At 33.0% G+C, this 20556-nt stretch overlaps 1 protein-coding gene across 1 annotated transcript in view; it reads right to left on the minus strand.

Annotated features, from left to right (window-relative positions):
• Positions 1-514: 514 nt before the first annotated feature.
• The window catches only part of LOC145315406 (uncharacterized), a 37854-nt gene continuing 17812 nt past the window's right edge, over positions 515-20556 (minus strand). The window contains exons 13-19 of the mRNA XM_080155387.1: positions 13120-13190; positions 12845-12918; positions 12423-12493; positions 11484-11559; positions 11080-11166; positions 9995-10099; positions 515-650 (exon numbers count right to left, since the gene is read on the minus strand). Coding sequence (XP_080011513.1) covers positions 551-650; positions 9995-10099; positions 11080-11166; positions 11484-11559; positions 12423-12493; positions 12845-12918; positions 13120-13190 — 584 coding nt within the window. The 3' untranslated portion in view covers positions 515-550. The remainder of the gene's footprint in view (positions 651-9994; positions 10100-11079; positions 11167-11483; positions 11560-12422; positions 12494-12844; positions 12919-13119; positions 13191-20556) is intronic.

Raw genomic sequence — 20556 nt, forward strand, 5'->3', positions numbered from 1 at the left:
ATCACTTCGCAAAATAAAAGCTGTTTGGTTTCAAAATTCTAGACGTCTGGAGAGGTTGCGTGAATGCCGGTGTTTGAAATAATAATTCGAGGTTGCGAGATATTTTGCATTATTATTGCAGAATATATTTGCAAATTTTGTTGGAGGTTGCGTGAATGTTATAGGGTAAATTAAACCAAATACAACTTAGATTTTTATGGATATTGCAAATTAAAAATGCATACCTCATATTTAAATCTTGCTATCCGAATTTGAATTTTTATTATGTTATAGCGTATTCTAAGGCATAAAACTATTATTATAACTTATAAATTTGGTTTTAAAAAGATTTTATTTCATTTAAAAATAAAAGTTCTTCAAAATGTCGTCTAACTTATAGAAAATTTTGAAAAAATAATGTTTTAGTAAACTATTTATTGCAAAAAAGAAACAGTAATTTAAAAAAAAGAATACAAGAATGACAACCATTTATAAAAGTAAGGGATGTAAAGGGATAAGACAATGGGTGACAATACTTTGAGTGAAAATATGGAAATAAATCCTATACAATTTAAAAGTTTTCATTTTCTTGACTCGATTGTTTATTATCTTGGACTCCAAAATTAAAATTAGTTTCAACAAGATCTTCTATTGTTCTGATACTGATCCCTCTAAACAAAAAAAAATCTTTTAGTGCATTATTATGCAACTTCAAAACAGAATTAACTCTCTAACTCCTAACAGGGTCGGAGCACCCCGGAGATACTAGACCAAGTTTTATAAAATATGGTACATGACTCTAGTATCTGGAAATACACAAAGGACAATGTATATTTACCTGTTTTTCATATTATCTGAGTATGGTAGGTCTGGGTATATTTACCTGTTTCTCATATTATCTGAGTATGGTAGGTCTGGGTATATTTACCTGTTTCTCATATTATCTGAGTATGGTAGGTCTGGGTATATTTACCTGTTTTTCATATTATCTGAGTATGGTAGGACTGGGTATATTTACCTGTTTCTCATATTATCTGAGTATGGTAGGTCTGGGTATATTTACCTGTTTCTCATATTATCTGAGTATGGTAGGTCTGGGTATATTTACCTGTTTCTCATATTATCTGAGTATGGTAGGTCTGGGTATATTTACCTGTTTCTCATATTATCTGAGTATGGTAGGACTGGGTATATTTACCTGTTTCTCATATTATCTGAGTATGGTAGGTCTGGGTATATTTACCTGTTTCTCATATTATCTGAGTATGGTAGGTCTGGGTATATTTACCTGTTTTTCATATTATCTGAGTATGGTAGGTCTGGGTATATTTACCTGTTTCTCATATTATCTGAGTATGGTAGGTCTGGGTATATTTACCTGTTTTTCATATTATCTGAGTATGGTAGGTCTGGGTATATTTACCTGTTTCTCATATTATCTGAGTATGGTAGGTCTGGGTATATTTACCTGTTTCTCATATTATCTGAGTATGGTAGGTCTGGGTATATTTACCTGTTTCTCATATTATCTGAGTATGGTAGGTCTGGGTATATTTACCTGTTTCTCATATTATCTGAGTATGGTAGGTCTGGGTATATTTACCTGTTTCTCATATTATCTGAGTATGGTAGGTCTGGGTATATTTACCTGTTTCTCATATTATCTGAGTATGGTAGGTCTGGGTATATTTACCTGTTTCTCATATTATCTGAGTGGGGAAGGTATGGGTATATTTACCTGTTTCTCATATTATCTGAGTGGGGAAGGTCTGGGTATATTTACCTGTTTCTCATATTATCTGAGTATGGTAGGTCTGGGTATATTTACCTGTTTCTCATATTATCTGAGTATGGTAGGTCTAGGTATATTTACCTGTTTCTCATATTATCTGAGTATGGTAGGTCTGGGTATATTTACCTGTTTCTCATATTATCTGAGTATGGTAGGTCTGGGTATATTTACCTGTTTTTCATATTATCTGAGTATGGTAGGTCTGGGTATATTTACCTGTTTCTCATATTATCTGAGTATGGTAGGTCTGGGTATATTTACCTGTTTCTCATATTATCTGAGTATGGTAGGTCTGGGTATATTTACCTGTTTCTCATATTATCTGAGTATGGTAGGTCTGGGTATATTTACCTGTTTCTCATATTATCTGAGTATGGTAGGACTGGGTATATTTACCTGTTTCTCATATTATCTGAGTATGGTAGGTCTGGGTATATTTACCTGTTTCTCATATTATCTGAGTATGGTAGGTCTGGGTATATTTACCTGTTTTTCATATTATCTGAGTATGGTAGGTCTGGGTATATTTACCTGTTTCTCATATTATCTGAGTATGGTAGGTCTGGGTATATTTACCTGTTTTTCATATTATCTGAGTATGGTAGGTCTGGGTATATTTACCTGTTTCTCATATTATCTGAGTATGGTAGGTCTGGGTATATTTACCTGTTTCTCATATTATCTGAGTATGGTAGGTCTGGGTATATTTACCTGTTTCTCATATTATCTGAGTGGGGAAGGTATGGGTATATTTACCTGTTTCTCATATTATCTGAGTGGGGAAGGTCTGGGTATATTTACCTGTTTCTCATATTATCTGAGTATGGTAGGTCTGGGTATATTTACCTGTTTCTCATATTATCTGAGTATGGTAGGTCTGGGTATATTTACCTGTTTCTCATATTATCTGAGTATGGTAGGTCTGGGTATATTTACCTGTTTCTCATATTATCTGAGTATGGTAGGTCTGGGTATATTTACCTGTTTCTCATATTATCTGAGTATGGTAGGTCTGGGTATATTTACCTGTTTCTCATATTATCTGAGTGGGGAAGGTATGGGTATATTTACCTGTTTCTCATATTATCTGAGTATGGTAGGTCTGGGTATATTTACCTGTTTCTCATATTATCTGAGTGGGGAAGGTATGGGTATATTTACCTGTTTCTCATATTATCTGAGTGGGGAAGGTATGGGTATATTTACCTGTTTCTCATATTATCTGAGTGGGGAAGGTCTGGGTATATTTACCTGTTTCTCATATTATCTGAGTATGGTAGGTCTGGGTATATTTACCTGTTTCTCATATTATCTGAGTATGGTAGGTCTGGGTATATTTACCTGTTTCTCATATTATCTGAGTATGGTAGGTCTGGGTATATTTACCTGTTTCTCATATTATCTGAGTATGGTAGGTCTGGGTATATTTACCTGTTTCTCATATTATCTGAGTATGGTAGGTCTGGGTATATTTACCTGTTTCTCATATTATCTGAGTATGGTAGGTCTGGGTATATTTACCTGTTTCTCATATTATCTGAGTATGGTAGGTCTGGGTATATTTACCTGTTTTTCATATTATCTGAGTATGGTAGGTCTGGGTATATTTACCTGTTTCTCATATTATCTGAGTATGGTAGGTCTGGGTATATTTACCTGTTTCTCATATTATCTGAGTGGGGAAGGTATGGGTATATTTACCTGTTTCTCATATTATCTGAGTGGGGAAGGTCTGGGTATATTTACCTGTTTCTCATATTATCTGAGTATGGTAGGTCTGGGTATATTTACCTGTTTCTCATATTATCTGAGTATGGTAGGTCTGGGTATATTTACCTGTTTCTCATATTATCTGAGTATGGTAGGTCTGGGTATATTTACCTGTTTCTCATATTATCTGAGTATGGTAGGTCTGGGTATATTTACCTGTTTCTCATATTATCTGAGTATGGTAGGTCTGGGTATATTTACCTGTTTCTCATATTATCTGAGTATGGTAGGTCTGGGTATATTTACCTGTTTCTCATATTATCTGAGTATGGTAGGTCTGGGTATATTTACCTGTTTCTCATATTATCTGAGTATGGTAGGTCTGGGTATATTTACCTGTTTTTCATATTATCTGAGTATGGTAGGTCTGGGTATATTTACCTGTTTCTCATATTATCTGAGTATGGTAGGTCTGGGTATATTTACCTGTTTCTCATATTATCTGAGTGGGGAAGGTATGGGTATATTTACCTGTTTCTCATATTATCTGAGTGGGGAAGGTCTGGGTATATTTACCTGTTTCTCATATTATCTGAGTATGGTAGGTCTGGGTATATTTACCTGTTTCTCATATTATCTGAGTATGGTAGGTCTGGGTATATTTACCTGTTTCTCATATTATCTGAGTATGGTAGGTCTGGGTATATTTACCTGTTTCTCATATTATCTGAGTATGGTAGGTCTGGGTATATTTACCTGTTTCTCATATTATCTGAGTATGGTAGGTCTGGGTATATTTACCTGTTTCTCATATTATCTGAGTATGGTAGGACTGGGTATATTTACCTGTTTCTCATATTATCTGAGTATGGTAGGTCTGGGTATATTTACCTGTTTCTCATATTATCTGAGTATGGTAGGTCTGGGTATATTTACCTGTTTCTCATATTATCTGAGTATGGTAGGTCTGGGTATATTTACCTGTTTCTCATATTATCTGAGTGGGGAAGGTCTGGGTATATTTACCTGTTTCTCATATTATCTGAGTATGGTAGGTCTGGGTATATTTACCTGTTTCTCATATTATCTGAGTATGGTAGGTCTGGGTATATTTACCTGTTTCTCATATTATCTGAGTATGGTAGGTCTGGGTATATTTACCTGTTTCTCATATTATCTGAGTATGGTAGGTCTGGGTATATTTACCTGTTTCTCATATTATCTGAGTATGGTAGGTCTGGGTATATTTACCTGTTTCTCATATTATCTGAGTATGGTAGGTCTGGGTATATTTACCTGTTTCTCATATTATCTGAGTATGGTATGTCTGGGTATATTTACCTGTTTTTCATATTATCTGAGTATGGTAGGTCTGGGTATATTTACCTGTTTCTCATATTATCTGAGTATGGTAGGTCTGGGTATATTTACCTGTTTCTCATATTATCTGAGTGGGGAAGGTATGGGTATATTTACCTGTTTCTCATATTATCTGAGTGGGGAAGGTCTGGGTATATTTACCTGTTTCTCATATTATCTGAGTATGGTAGGTCTGGGTATATTTACCTGTTTCTCATATTATCTGAGTATGGTAGGTCTGGGTATATTTACCTGTTTCTCATATTATCTGAGTATGGTAGGTCTGGGTATATTTACCTGTTTCTCATATTATCTGAGTATGGTAGGTCTGGGTATATTTACCTGTTTCTCATATTATCTGAGTATGGTAGGTCTGGGTATATTTACCTGTTTCTCATATTATCTGAGTGGGGAAGGTATGGGTATATTTACCTGTTTCTCATATTATCTGAGTGGGGAAGGTCTGGGTATATTTACCTGTTTCTCATATTATCTGAGTATGGTAGGTCTGGGTATATTTACCTGTTTCTCATATTATCTGAGTATGGTAGGTTTGGGTATATTTACCTGTTTCTCATATTATCTGAGTATGGTAGGTCTGGGTATATTTACCTGTTTCTCATATTATCTGAGTATGGTAGGTCTGGGTATATTTACCTGTTTCTCATATTATCTGAGTATGGTAGGTCTGGGTATATTTACCTGTTTCTCATATTATCTGAGTATGGAAGGTCTGGGTATATTTACCTGTTTCTCATATTATCTGAGTATGGTAGGTCTGGGTATATTTACCTGTTATTCATATTATCTGAATATGGTAGGTCTGGGTATATTCACCTGTTTCTCATATTATCTGAGTATAGTAGGTCTGGGTATATTTACCTGTTATTCATATTATCTGAGTATGGTAGGTCTGGGTATATTCACCTGTTTTTCATATTATCTGAGTATGGTAGGTCTGGGTATATTTACCTGTTTCTCATATTATCTGAGTATGGTAGGTCTGGGTATATTTACCTGTTTCTCATATTATCTGAGTGGGGAAGGTATGGGTATATTTACCTGTTTCTCATATTATCTGAGTGGGGAAGGTCTGGGTATATTTACTGTTTCTCATATTATCTGAGTATGGTAGGTCTGGGTATATTTACTGTTTCTCATATTATCTGAGTATGGTAGGTCTGGGTATATTTACCTGTTTCTCATATTATCTGAGTATGGTAGGTCTGGGTATATTTACCTGTTTCTCATATTATCTGAGTATGGAAGGTCTGGGTATATTTACCTGTTTCTCATATTATCTGAGTATGGTAGGTCTGGGTATATTTACCTCTTATTCATATTATCTGAGTATGGTATGTCTGGGTATATTCACCTGTTTCTCATATTATCTGAGTATGGTAGGTCTGGGTATATTTACCTGTTTCTCATATTATCTCAGTATGGTAGGTCTGGGTATATTTACCTGTTTCTCATATTATCTGAGTATGGTATGTCTGGGTATATTTACCTGTTTCTCATATTATCTGAGTATGGTAGGTCTGGGTATATTTACCTTTTTCTCATATTATCTGAGTATGGTAGGTCTGGGTATATTTACCTGTTTCTCATATTATCTGAGTATGGTAGGTCTGGGTATATTTACCTGTTTCTCATATTATCTGAGTATGGAAGGTCTGGGTATATTTACCTGTTTCTCATATTATCTGAGTATGGTAGGTCTGTGTATATTTACCTGTTATTCATATTATCTGAATATGGTAGGTCTGGGTATATTCACCTGTTTCTCATATTATCTGAGTATAGTAGGTCTGGGTATATTTACCTGTTTCTCATATTATCTGAGTATGGTAGGTCTGGGTATATTTACCTGTTTCTCATATTATCTGAGTATGGTATGTCTGGGTATATTTAACTGTTTCTCATATTATCTGAGTATGGTAGGTCTGGGTATATTTACCTGTTTCTCATATTATCTGAGTGGGGAAGGTCTGGGTATATTTACCTGTTTCTCATATTATCTGAGTATGGAAGGTCTGGGTATATTTACCTGTTTCTCATATTATCTAAGTATGGTAGGTCTGGGTATATTTACCTGTTTCTCATATTATCTGAGTATGGAAGGTCTGGGTATATTTACCTGTTTCTCATATTATCTGAGTGGGGAAGGTCTGGGTATATTTACCTGTTTCTCATATTATCTGAGTATGGTAGGTCTGGGTATATTTACCTGTTTCTCATATTATCTGAGTATGGTAGGTCTGGGTATATTTACCTGTTTCTCATATTATCTGAGTGTGGTAGGTCTGGGTATATTTACCTGTTTCTCATATTATCTGAGTATGGTAGGTCTGGGTATATTTACCTGTTTCTCATATTATCTGAGTATGGAAGGTCTGGGTATATTTACCTGTTTCTCATATTATCTGAGTATGGTAGGTCTGGGTATATTTACCTGTTTCTCATATTATCTGAGTATGGTAGGTCTGGGTATATTTACCTGTTTCTCATATTATCTGAGTATGGTAGGTCTGGGTATATTTACCTGTTTCTCATATTATCTGAGTATGGTAGGTCTGGGTATATTTACCTGTTTCTCATATTATCTGAGTATGGTAGGTCTGGGTATATTTACCTGTTTTTCATATTATCTGAGTATGGTAGGTCTGGGTATATTTACCTGTTTCTCATATTATCTGAGTATGGTAGGTCTGGGTATATTTACCTGTTTCTCATATTATCTGAGTGGGGAAGGTATGGGTATATTTACCTGTTTCTCATATTATCTGAGTGGGGAAGGTCTGGGTATATTTACCTGTTTCTCATATTATCTGAGTATGGTAGGTCTGGGTATATTTACCTGTTTCTCATATTATCTGAGTATGGTAGGTCTGGGTATATTTACCTGTTTCTCATATTATCTGAGTATGGTAGGTCTGGGTATATTTACCTGTTTCTCATATTATCTGAGTATGGTAGCTCTGGGTATATTTACCTGTTTCTCATATTATCTGAGTATGGTAGGTCTGGGTATATTTACCTGTTTCTCATATTATCTGAGTATGGTAGGTCTGGGTATATTTACCTGTTTCTCATATTATCTGAGTATGGTAGGTCTGGGTATATTTACCTGTTATTCATATTATCTGAGTATGGAAGGTCTGGGTATATTTACCTGTTTCTCATATTATCTGAGTATGGTAGGTCTGGGTATATTTACCTGTTTCTCATATTATCTGAGTATGGTAGGTCTGGGTATATTTACCTGTTTCTCATATTATCTGAGTATGGTAGGTCTGGGTATATTTACCTGTTTCTCATATTATCTGAGTATGGTAGGTCTGGGAATATTTACCTGTTTTTCATATTATCTGAGTATGGTAGGTCTGGGTATATTTACCTGTTTCTCATATTATCTGAGTATGGTAGGTCTGGGTATATTTACCTGTTTCTCATATTATCTGAGTGGGGAAGGTATGGGTATATTTACCTGTTTCTCATATTATCTGAGTGGGGAAGGTCTGGGTATATTTACCTGTTTCTCATATTATCTGAGTATGGTAGGTCTGGGTATATTTACCTGTTTCTCATATTATCTGAGTATGGTAGGTCTGGGTATATTTACCTGTTTCTCATATTATCTGAGTATGGTAGGTCTGGGTATATTTACCTGTTTCTCATATTATCTGAGTATGGTAGGTCTGGGTATATTTACCTGTTTCTCATATTATCTGAGTATGGTAGGTCTGGGTATATTTACTGTTTCTCATATTATCTGAGTATGGTAGGTCTGGGTATATTTACCTGTTTCTCATATTATCTGAGTATGGTAGGTCTGGGTATATTTACCTGTTTCTCATATTATCTGAGTATGGAAGGTCTGGGTATATTTACCTGTTTCTCATATTATCTGAGTATGGTAGGTCTGGGTATATTTACCTCTTATTCATATTATCTGAGTATGGTATGTCTGGGTATATTCACCTGTTTCTCATATTATCTGAGTATGGTAGGTCTGGGTATATTTACCTGTTTCTCATATTATCTGAGTATGGTAGGTCTGGGTATATTTACCTGTTTCTCATATTATCTGAGTATGGTATGTCTGGGTATATTTACCTGTTTCTCATATTATCTGAGTATGGTAGGTCTGGGTATATTTACCTTTTTCTCATATTATCTGAGTATGGTAGGTCTGGGTATATTTACCTGTTTCTCATATTATCTGAGTATGGTAGGTCTGGGTATATTTACCTGTTTCTCATATTATCTGAGTATGGAAGGTCTGGGTATATTTACCTGTTTCTCATATTATCTGAGTATGGTAGGTCTGTGTATATTTACCTGTTATTCATATTATCTGAATATGGTAGGTCTGGGTATATTCACCTGTTTCTCATATTATCTGAGTATAGTAGGTCTGGGTATATTTACCTGTTTCTCATATTATCTGAGTATGGTAGGTCTGGGTATATTTACCTGTTTCTCATATTATCTGAGTATGGTATGTCTGGGTATATTTAACTGTTTCTCATATTATCTGAGTATGGTAGGTCTGGGTATATTTACCTGTTTCTCATATTATCTGAGTGGGGAAGGTCTGGGTATATTTACCTGTTTCTCATATTATCTGAGTATGGTAGGTCTGGGTATATTTACCTGTTTCTCATATTATCTAAGTATGGTAGGTCTGGGTATATTTACCTGTTTCTCATATTATCTGAGTATGGAAGGTCTGGGTATATTTACCTGTTTCTCATATTATCTGAGTGGGGAAGGTCTGGGTATATTTACCTGTTTCTCATATTATCTGAGTATGGTAGGTCTGGGTATATTTACCTGTTTCTCATATTATCTGAGTATGGTAGGTCTGGGTATATTTACCTGTTTCTCATATTATCTGAGTGTGGTAGGTCTGGGTATATTTACCTGTTTCTCATATTATCTGAGTATGGTAGGTCTGGGTATATTTACCTGTTTCTCATATTATCTGAGTATGGAAGGTCTGGGTATATTTACCTGTTTCTCATATTATCTGAGTATGGTAGGTCTGGGTATATTTACCTGTTATTCATATTATCTGAGTATGGTAGGTCTGGGTATATTCACCTGTTTCTCATATTATCTGAGTATGGTAGGTCTGGGTATATTTACCTGTTTCTCATATTATCTGAGTGTGGTAGGTCTGGGTCTATTTGGATTTCTTGTAGTCCGTGAATTTCAAGTGACATAAAAGGCATGTTGTCCTTTGCCAGCTTCCTACAATATTTTTTTGTAATTTCTAGCGGTTTTTCTCATCATATTGCAACAAATGAACTTTTGGGAGAAAAAAAACATATCGTTTGTGCTTATTAGGTCATGAGATTCGCATGCATTAGCGTGCAGAGAGTTTAACCAGGGGCGTGCGTGAAGTGCGTGAGAGGTGTGTAGTCCATTACCAGGTGGGTAAATACACTCCTCTTCTGCACGCCTCTGTCTGCTTGAAATTTTGGCTAGAAATAAGTTTTTTTAAACAATAAAGAGAATAGGGTTCGGTGGTTAGAAAAAAAACTTTATAGTAAAAGCAACATTTTTTACATTTAGAATTTTTATGCGATTGTCAAGTGATTAGCATAACATAAACACACCAAAAGCTAGCAATTGATTGCAGAGAAAAGACAGAATATAGGGAAGTAAAAAGAGTATGATGATTGAAATTGGAAGTCAAAGACTAGGAAAAAGGTTATTGGAAAATATAAAAGTAAATTAAAATAAAATTTTAAGATTCAAGAATTTGTCAAATTGAAAATCGTCTTCTCAAGCAAATTCAAAAGAAATATAAATAAATCTATGGAATGGAACAGGGGGTTGTTGGGACAATGAACGAAAAATTAATGTAATTATTACATATGTATAATACGGAATAATTATCAAACTGAGAAATGACGAACGAGTTTATGTATATGTATAAAATATAAAAATCTTTCTGATGAGGAGTAAGTATGCGTAGTATCTTTGAAGCTTTTCATCAAAGTACCCGTTAATGCATTGATTTTTGAAATAAAATGAAAATCAGAATAAAGGGGGAGGGGATTTTTTTATCTCATATTGCCTAACCATACAGCACCAATTCCGCAAATTACCTAATATAGCTTAACTAATCTGCCTTAACGCAACAAAAAAAAATCAAAAATTCCCCCATCCCCTACGGTGCTCAACATGCACTTTGAGGCAAAATGCAAGATCCTATGTAACCTAACCTGAAATGTGACGTATCCAGGTATTTTTCAACCCTCAGCTGGTTCAGAGTTTTTGCGCTGTAATGGTTGTATGGCTCTCGAAATATTCTAGACATAAAAAATAAGAATTTTAAGTATTAATTTTAATTATACTTCATCACTTGCGCCCAAAATAGCATAAACTGCCATAATATATGCTATGCTTCACTGTAAAGCATTATTTAGGCAATTCTCCCTTATGGTGTAAATGCATTTTTTTGAATGGTAGAATACCCACAGCCCCCCCCCCAAAAAAAAAATATATATATATATAATATAACTAATCTAAGATTTTAGACTGGAACAAAGAAAAAAACAATCATATTTTTATTTTCTTAGTCGTGGAAACCGTCTATTAATCTATACACTAAATATTTATTTTTTACCTAAAAGATTTATATTCGTGTAGGTTGCTAACATCTGAATCATATGTGCTATCCTTCCTCACTCCATCTATACCATCTAGACACACATATTTAATCAGAAATAAGGTATAACCAACAAGCAAACTAAATCTAAAACGACAGCTGATGTGTCGTATTTTTTTCGAAATGATTTCGTTGTTGGTAAAAGCTGACATTTAATAGCGTAGATACTCTATAATCATTGTAAACTTTGTACATGACGGATGCATTATTTTTTTAAGCAAAGCTTTACAATACGTAATGGATAGCTCTGATTGTCAATTTAGGCAGGTTTGACTTGTCATATTGATGATTCCTATTAAATTAGGTACAATATTGATAAAATAGCAAATTTATAATCTTTACCAGAAAATCCTTATGTTCATTTTATATTTCTATATAATTGTCCTATGCACTTTATTTTTTTTCTATTTTAATTACCAGTGCGATTAGGTACAATGTTATAAGCAAAGCTTTTCTGTAAGAAGTTTTTAAATTTTTAAACATATTATGCTGAAAGTAATTTAAAGAATTTGGGTTTTGACTTCTAGGTGATGTTGAATGTTGTACGCGTTGAGCTTCGCTATATGTTGTCATCCTTTTTTGAAGAAGTTTTTGTAAGATTTAGTGCTGTTTGACTTACTTTTTTTTGTATCATTTAAACTTGTTACGGCTGCACATTTCTACTTATGGACATAGTTGTTCTTGTTAATGTATGATATCTTTTACTAGTGGTTTCGCACCAAGATTCCCATAAAAGTTAAAGACCAGACAAATAACCCGTTACGAGATCTTACAGGATACTAATACACAAATAATCCTGATACTTTAGTTTTTGTTCTTTTATCAAAACTTTTTCTCGCTTTAGGCATCGCCATTTTTTGACTTTGTTGTGTTTGTTTGTTAATGTTGATTTATCACCTTGTTTTCTCAATTTTTTCCTCACAATATTTTGTCTGGTGAGAATTAAAGCTGTTTCAGAGGCATCAATTCTATAAAATAAACGAAGCTACTCTTACATACATATATGTTTGGTTAAATTTTGACAGGGGAATAGGGAAAAGCGTCCAAAAGGGTCTTATTCCTCCTCCCCCTCGCTAGAAATATCCATCTTTCCCAAAATAAATTGTTAGGACAATGATTATTATCGAGCTGATTATTCCCCCACCACTTATTGTAAATTTATCCCTAAAGGTTAGAGGTATATCCACTTATAAAAAAAAACCATAACCCACCCCCCTCTCCATGTGCACGCCTATATTTGATCACACATACAATTATACAAACAAATTGTAAAACTTAATATTATTATTTACCACAAATTTATCCCAAATAAAATATACCTTAATTTCCTATCCTGAATGCTGTTCTTGAAAAGTTGTTTTGGAACATCTGGGAGGTCACTTTCTTTATCTTCCTAAATTAACAAACCTGTAAAAAGCGAAGCTTTTCTATTATTAAGGTTGGTCCCTCCGTACCCCCTTTGACTCTTCTACCTACATTATTCTAAGTTGACCTGCCCCGCCATATCTCACCACAAAATAGCCTAAAACTTGTCCAGGACTATGCTAATCTTCCCTGAAAATCTAACCAAGATAATATTGTATACATAATTTACCTTCTTGTCCTCACTATCAATATCCGATGCTCTGGATTCTGATTTCTCATCCTCTGACTCACTTCTCGACACTTAAAACAGAAGCAGCTTAGAGTGTATAATAAAAAATGACGTCATACAATACAAATGACCAATGATATGCCAGTATACATTGTAATTGACCAATGATAAAATGTATACTGGCCTATCCTTTTTCATTTGTATTGTATAACGTCACTTTTTATTAACTATAAGCTGTTTCCTCAAAACTTTACCTATATATATAAAACAAAGCAATTACTCATGTCCGTTTCTAGAAAAAATCTTACTTATGGCAACAATTGGTTCTTCCTTTGGTTTTAAGCTATTTTTCCCCTTTTAGCACACTATTAGTTTTTAACATCTAGGCATATCTTAATATAATTATATTTAGTTTTAATTTAACCTTTTTCCTGTTATAATTTTTTTGTTTCAAACTTAAAATCCACGGAAAAATGTCTATAATATGATGCGATAAATAACTAGTTAATTAAAGTCAACGAAACCCCCTCTTTCTACCTACATATTTTGGGGGTTAGCGAGATCAATTAGTACAGACATCAAATCTTTTATCCAAGATATATCATTGTTTATCCTTGTTTTTTTTTCTTAAATTAATCTTACAATCTCTACATATATTCACAACCAGGGATCTCAAGAGATAAGACAATGGATGATAAATTGATGTTTGTACCCAATGATGATATTCAAATTATTACTTAGTTGAAAAGTTAAGACACTGCTAATTAAAAAAGCCGTCTGTAATACAATGCGATATATATGAAAATCATTAACATAGAATACATTTTACATTAAATTGATTATTCTTATCTAAATTTTGAAATGATTATTTTATTTTAAAATCCGTAGTAATCTTATCATCGCAATTTACCATTATAATTATCTAAATTACTATCTATTTAAATATCCGCGAAAAACTTCTGTAATACATAGGGAGGGAGGAGAAATTGAGCTGTTAATTACATTAGTATCTAAAGTTACTTCCATAATATGAAAGGGGGGGGGGGGGGGGGGTTTATATCAGCAAGGATGACAACATCCATAAAAGCGAAATGGTAGTACAATCAAACATTAACATAAATGTATATGTATAAACAAAAAGTATTACATAGTTGCTACTCTTTCTAAATCTAAATAATACTAGCATGCATGAATTAATGGAGCACAGACGGACAAATTATAGAAAAGCTTCGTTTAGACAAACGTTTAAACAGTATATAGCCCCTCCCCCCTTCCCCTGACGTATGATATATAATGTCTACCTATGAGAATTTTTTAAAAGCGAAGTTTTTCTATAATTAGAGTCGGTCCGTCCGTACCTCCGTCCGTCACAAACAGATAGTTAATTTAGGCATGTTAGAATTGTCCTATCGATTTCAAACTTCAATTCTTTGGACAACAAAGTATAATGTTTCAAGCAAAGCAACTCTATAATCAACTTCTAAAAATGTAAGTATGTCCAAAACATTATCCTGTATCAAGCAGTTTTTCAACAAATTTACACTTTTGCTTCAACTTGTATATTGTGATTATTCAGTTCTGACACTATACAAGTGTTAATGTTCGTTTGTCCTACAGTTTCAGTGCTTCGCTTTTATGGATGTTGTCATCCTTGTTATTAAAGTATTAGTATTGGGTTATTTATGGCTTAATTGGAGAGTGTTCATCATTTTTTTAACCATTGTCTTATCCCTTAGGACCCATGGTTAGGATACAAAATAAAGAAAATAATTGCTACATGTCTAAATTGCAATAGCCGTTCTCCGCCTACTTTATACAACTCCACCCCCCACCCCTCCCCGATTTACTGACCCCTTTGATTTTATTATTTCCTTTACTTTAACTTAAATCTAACCCAGGGTATCTAAAGGGATAAGACAATGGGCGATAAATTTATGTACACCCTCAATGATGACACACAAAATTACCCCTTCTTTAGAACACAATTAGTGTTTGAAACGTTTAGACACACAACTTTATAAACCAACCATTCAAAATTCACTAATTTTCCCAAGGTTCTACTAAGGCCAATGATTAAGAAAACGTTATTATAAAACTTTGGGGGCTAGAGTAATAAACCGCTCATTGTACCCTCTATCTATGAATCTAACCACTCCCATTCTTGTGCTACAAATATGAATTAGTAAAAGTATTAGTTAACTCGCCCCTAGTCTCTATATTACCAATAGTTAACAATAGTTTTATCTGGGAGGCAATGGACATTGGGCTGTTTATTAAACTAGTCCCCAAAGTCTTAAAATAACGTTTTTTTATTGGTTTGCTTAATAACCTTGGGAACTTTTATTCAATTTTGATTTGTTGATTCATTTAATTGAGTGTCCAAACATTTTAACCACAAATTGTAATCTACAGAAGGAGTAATTTTGTGTATCATGATTGGGGATGTAAATCAATTTATCTGCGATTGTATTATCCCTTTAGATTCCGGATTTTTATCCTCCAGTAGGGGAGGGGATGGGGTAAGAGAAGTGGAAGGGAGAAATCGTTATTTTAGACAGCTGCATAATTCATTTTATTAGAGCTCATAAAAATCTGGTGTAAGATCAAAGTAATAGTACATCCATTTAATAAGCATAAGAAATAATGGAAATTGCAATCTAAATTCAAATTAAAAAGCTGAAGATATGTTAAGATAAGAGTCATCATAAAAGGTTTGAAACAAATAGGACTTATCTATCACCCTAAAAATCAATCTGTTATAGGCAGACAAACCTAATATATAGAAAATATTTAAACGTATAAATTTTTAGATAAATTTTGTTATTTCCAGTAGATATAATTAATATCCCTCCCATATATCTTTACTAATAAAACAGGAAGTTGAGGTTTTCATCTAAGCAAAAGGTCTAACCTTACTTTTTATAAAGCAGAGTTTTTCTGTAATTAGGGTCGGTATGTCCTTCGTTTAAACAGTATTCTGTATTTCACAAAAAAAACGTAGAATTTTGTTAAAAATAATACATTTATATTATGCTTAATTTGTTCTGGCACTCTAAAAATGTTAATATTCGTCCTACCATTCTAGAGCTTCGCTTTTATGGATGTTGTCATCCTTGTAATTTTCTCAAAAGTTAGATAGATATATTTGGGCGGGGGGGGATTTGGGGGTAACATTTTTAATTATCTATTGTAATACTACAAAATACATGTGTTAGGTGTGATGGGGGGAGGGTTGGTCAAATGGGGTTAATTTATTTTTTTTTAAGCGAAGCTTTTCAACAATTAGGGTAGGTCCGTCCGTTACAGTTAGCTTTTTTCGTAAATTTAAACAGGTTAGAATTGTCCTATCGATTTCAAACTTTGTATGCTGATTCATATAACAATGAGGTACGACTTAGAAATCGTAGCAACTCTATAATCGTTACCAAAAAGTCCGTACGTCCATTTAAAAGAAGCAGATTTTTCACTTTTTTTGACAACAAATTTTTGAATGTTAAAATTATCCTATACATCTGATTCTTTGAATACTGATTCCTATTTCAACAAGGTACAATGTGTTAAGCGAAACATCTCTATAATTAAGTCCTAAAAACGTCAGTATGTCCTGAAACAGTATCATGTATTTAATCAGTTTTGCAACAAATTTACTAACAATTTTATACATATAAGCTTGTTCATTACTATTCAGTTTATACTAGTGTTAATGTTCGTTTGTCCTTTCATTTAAGAGCTTTATGGATGTTGTCATCCTTGTTTGTTCATCAAATCATTGTATTTGTCTTTCTACTTAGAACTGAAAATTAATATATTTAAAATAGACTGACACACAAATAATTTAACCCCCATTGCCCCCCCCCCCCCCATTCACATGATTAGATATTAGATATTAGTTGTTATTATAATTAAACATGATTAATTCCACTGCTGCTCTGTATTATACTCTAAAATAGACAAATAGAAAGACAAACAGAAAAACATCCTGTTACTTTATTAAAAGGATAGGATTGTCAAACAAAATACTCCTTTGAGCACTAACAATCTCTCTCCCCATCTATTTTTTTCTAGTTTTAGGGCTTCGCTTTTATGAATGTTGTCATCCTTATAGCTCTAATAATATTAATACAATTGAGCATAGAACATTTAATTTACTGATATATTTTTGCTTGTGGTTATCATATCATTAGCTGCTGCGCCCCTATATGCAGTGGTGGGTAGCCAAAAACTATCCAAATGCTTAATAGGCTAACCGTAGCTGAGGGGGGGGGGGTGGGATGGTTCGGATTATTTCTCATATTATTTTAATCCCTATAACCATCGCCTGCACCTCCCAATGAAATTTAAGCTTCTTTGTATATATCATTTTTACTCCTCCTACTAGTCATGAAGATCGACTTTTACTTTCATTCATCATATACATATTTTTGCCAGAAAGATAGTTTTCTGCAGATTTTAAAATAAAATTACCATTATAATGTTAAATGTATTGTATGTTTAGATATTAATATTGCTAACAACTGAACCGATATGTTTTTCATAACCGCTGAACCAATGAACAATGAAGCTTCTTAATTAAAAGTGAAAGTTAATTTTTGTTTCTTATAACTTTTAAAACTGCTTATAATTAAACATCAAGTTCCTATTGATTTATGGGGAGGGGGTGTTAATTATATCTACTGCTGTTAAAAACAAAGCTTTTCTATAATTGGTGTTTGTTTCACGTCCGTCCGTCTGTACATCTGGAACAGATAGATTTTTTCATTAACTTAGGCATGTTAGTATTAAAACTATTGTTTTTAAACTTTGAATGGTGATTCCTGTAGTAGTTAAGTACGATTTAGTAAGTGTAACAACTTTATAATACTAACTTATATTTCTGTTTATACTTATACATTTATATTCTGATTTTTCAGTTCTGACAACCTACAAGTGTTAATGTTTGTTTGTACTACTGATTTGCTTTTATGGATGTTGTCATCCTTGTTGATAAACCCTCCGATTTCCTTTATTTGGCTAAAGTTAAACAGAGTTGCCCCCCCCCCCCCATATTCAATTGAATATGATTTACTACTATGTTCTGCGAAAATAAAGGTAAAAGGTAAAACATTGACAATAATAGTTATTTCTCGCATCGTATTATAAACAGCTTTCCGAGGATATAGAATGTACAATAATAAGATTAAAACCAGTTATTTTAGCCCCGGAGTTTTATTTATATTCGTAGAAAGCTGGATATAATACAATGCTAGACATAGTTTTTTCGTATGGATGAGAACCGGTTCCTATTCACCTGATTCGAATGAATACAAGAATAGGTATTTCTCGTATCGTATTATAAACGGCTTTCCGCGGATATAGAATGTACAATTATAAGATTAAAACTAGTTTTTTTAGCCCCGTGGTGCCGAAGGCACCGTCTAAAAAAACTGGTTTTAATCTTATGATTGTACATTTCTATATTCGTAGAAAACTGGATATAATACGATGCTAGACATAGTTTTTTCGTATGGATGAGAACCGGTTCCTATCCACCGGATTCGAATGAATACGAGAAAATCTATTATCCTTCATAAAATAAATACAACTTTACAACTCAGATTTTTAAAGGATAGGACAATAATTAATAAACAAGGATGACAACATCCATAAGTAGCGAAGCTCAAAGTTTATTGATAGACATCAGGAAAAAAATAATCTTTTGAGTATTAGACCAGAAGTTTTGGTATCTTTAAAAAAAAGTAATAGTTAAGAAGACAATTGATTGCATCGTATTACAGACAGTTAAGTTTTAACATAATTCTATTTAATGTAATAAATATAACCATTTTGAAAAAGGTCTGTCAGTACGTCAATCCGACTGATTAATAGAATGCATAAAATTTAAAGGATCAATTTAGCAAGCTTTATTATAAATATTTATTAAAATGGAAGCCAAATTATAATTATCGCATCATATTATAGATTCCTTTGTTGTTACCCCGAATATCTGCTTTATAACTAATGAACTGTCAGTAATATTTTGATATGTATGGATGTTGTCATTCTTGTTTTAAAACTTTTATCCAAGAGATAAGACAATGGATGATAAATTAATGTACATATTACTTTCAGTAATATTTTAATATGTATGGATTCAATTGTACATAAACTTCGCTTTAATGGATGCAAGAGATAAGACAATGGATGATAAATTAATGTACATATTACTGTCAGTAATATTTTAATATGTATGGATTCAATTGTATATAAACTTCGCTTTAATGGATGTTGTCATTCTTGTTTTAAAGCTTTTATTCAAGAGATAAGACAATGGTCGATAAATTGATGTAAATATAATTATCGCATCGTATTAAAGATTTCTTGAAATGAAGGTTTTGTGATTAATTTTTGAAATATATTTTAATTTTCAATTCATATTAAAGTAATAAAAATTCCGTGAGCTCGTAAAATTTCCCCCTTCCCCCCACGTAACGAAAACTGGCCAACCCAAGAAATTCATAAATTTGTTTATTATTTTATTACTTTTCCTGACCAAAAAAATGAATATTTTTATTCCAATATTAATATTGAAAATATAAACCCTTCCTCTCTGAACAAAATTATAAATTTAGGTGTTAATTAATACTTCCTTTGTGAACGAAAAATTTAATATTTAAACCAATTAAATATATTGATATTTGAGTCCAAAAAAGGTCTGACCACAAAATTTTTCAATTTTATTAAATCTATTGCTACCTAGGCTATGCCTGGTGACAATGTTTTGTATTTGTTAGTAAAATATTTATGAGAGTAAGAAAATATAAAATATCTTGAAAAGATTTGGTAATGTGAAAACTTTGAAAAGTGGGGTAAAGTTTGATAATGCAGAGGTGTGGATAGAACAGGGATAAAGGGACAGCACATTGGAAAATTAATTAATTTCTCATAGAAGAGTGCAGCAGTTTAGAGGGTTAGATAACACATTTTGTTTCCCCTTCGATTTTGATTTAAAAGGGGGTGTCAAAAAGTGTTAAAACCCTGTACATACACGCTTCTGGTTTCCCATTTAAATCATATTAGGCGAAACACTGTCATTAGTAGCTGGAAATATTAGTAAAAATTTTCTTTTTCTTCAATTAACCTTTCCCTTCTTGTGATTCAGGGTTGTCCCACAAACCCACCACAAATTTAAAAAATAATAAGTTTCAAAAACTGCTATGCATAAAAATAAATTAATGTAAGGATACAGAATATGATACTTATAGCCTTTAATTTTAACAAACTAGGTATATAGCATCATATTTATGTAAAAAAAAACTCGCATTGCAATGGAGAATGTAATGAATAAAAGGTAATATTATCTTCATAAATAGTAATCGAAAGGAGGGGGGGGGGGGGGGGGGTGGGGGGTGAAATATGATCTAACATATATAATGTCATATCTGGATCTCAAACCTTTAA

Source organism: Acartia tonsa, chromosome 4 (assembly GCF_053477335.1).
Source record: "Acartia tonsa isolate MP-2025a chromosome 4, ASM5347733v1, whole genome shotgun sequence".
NCBI lineage: Eukaryota > Metazoa > Arthropoda > Copepoda > Calanoida > Acartiidae > Acartia > Acartia tonsa.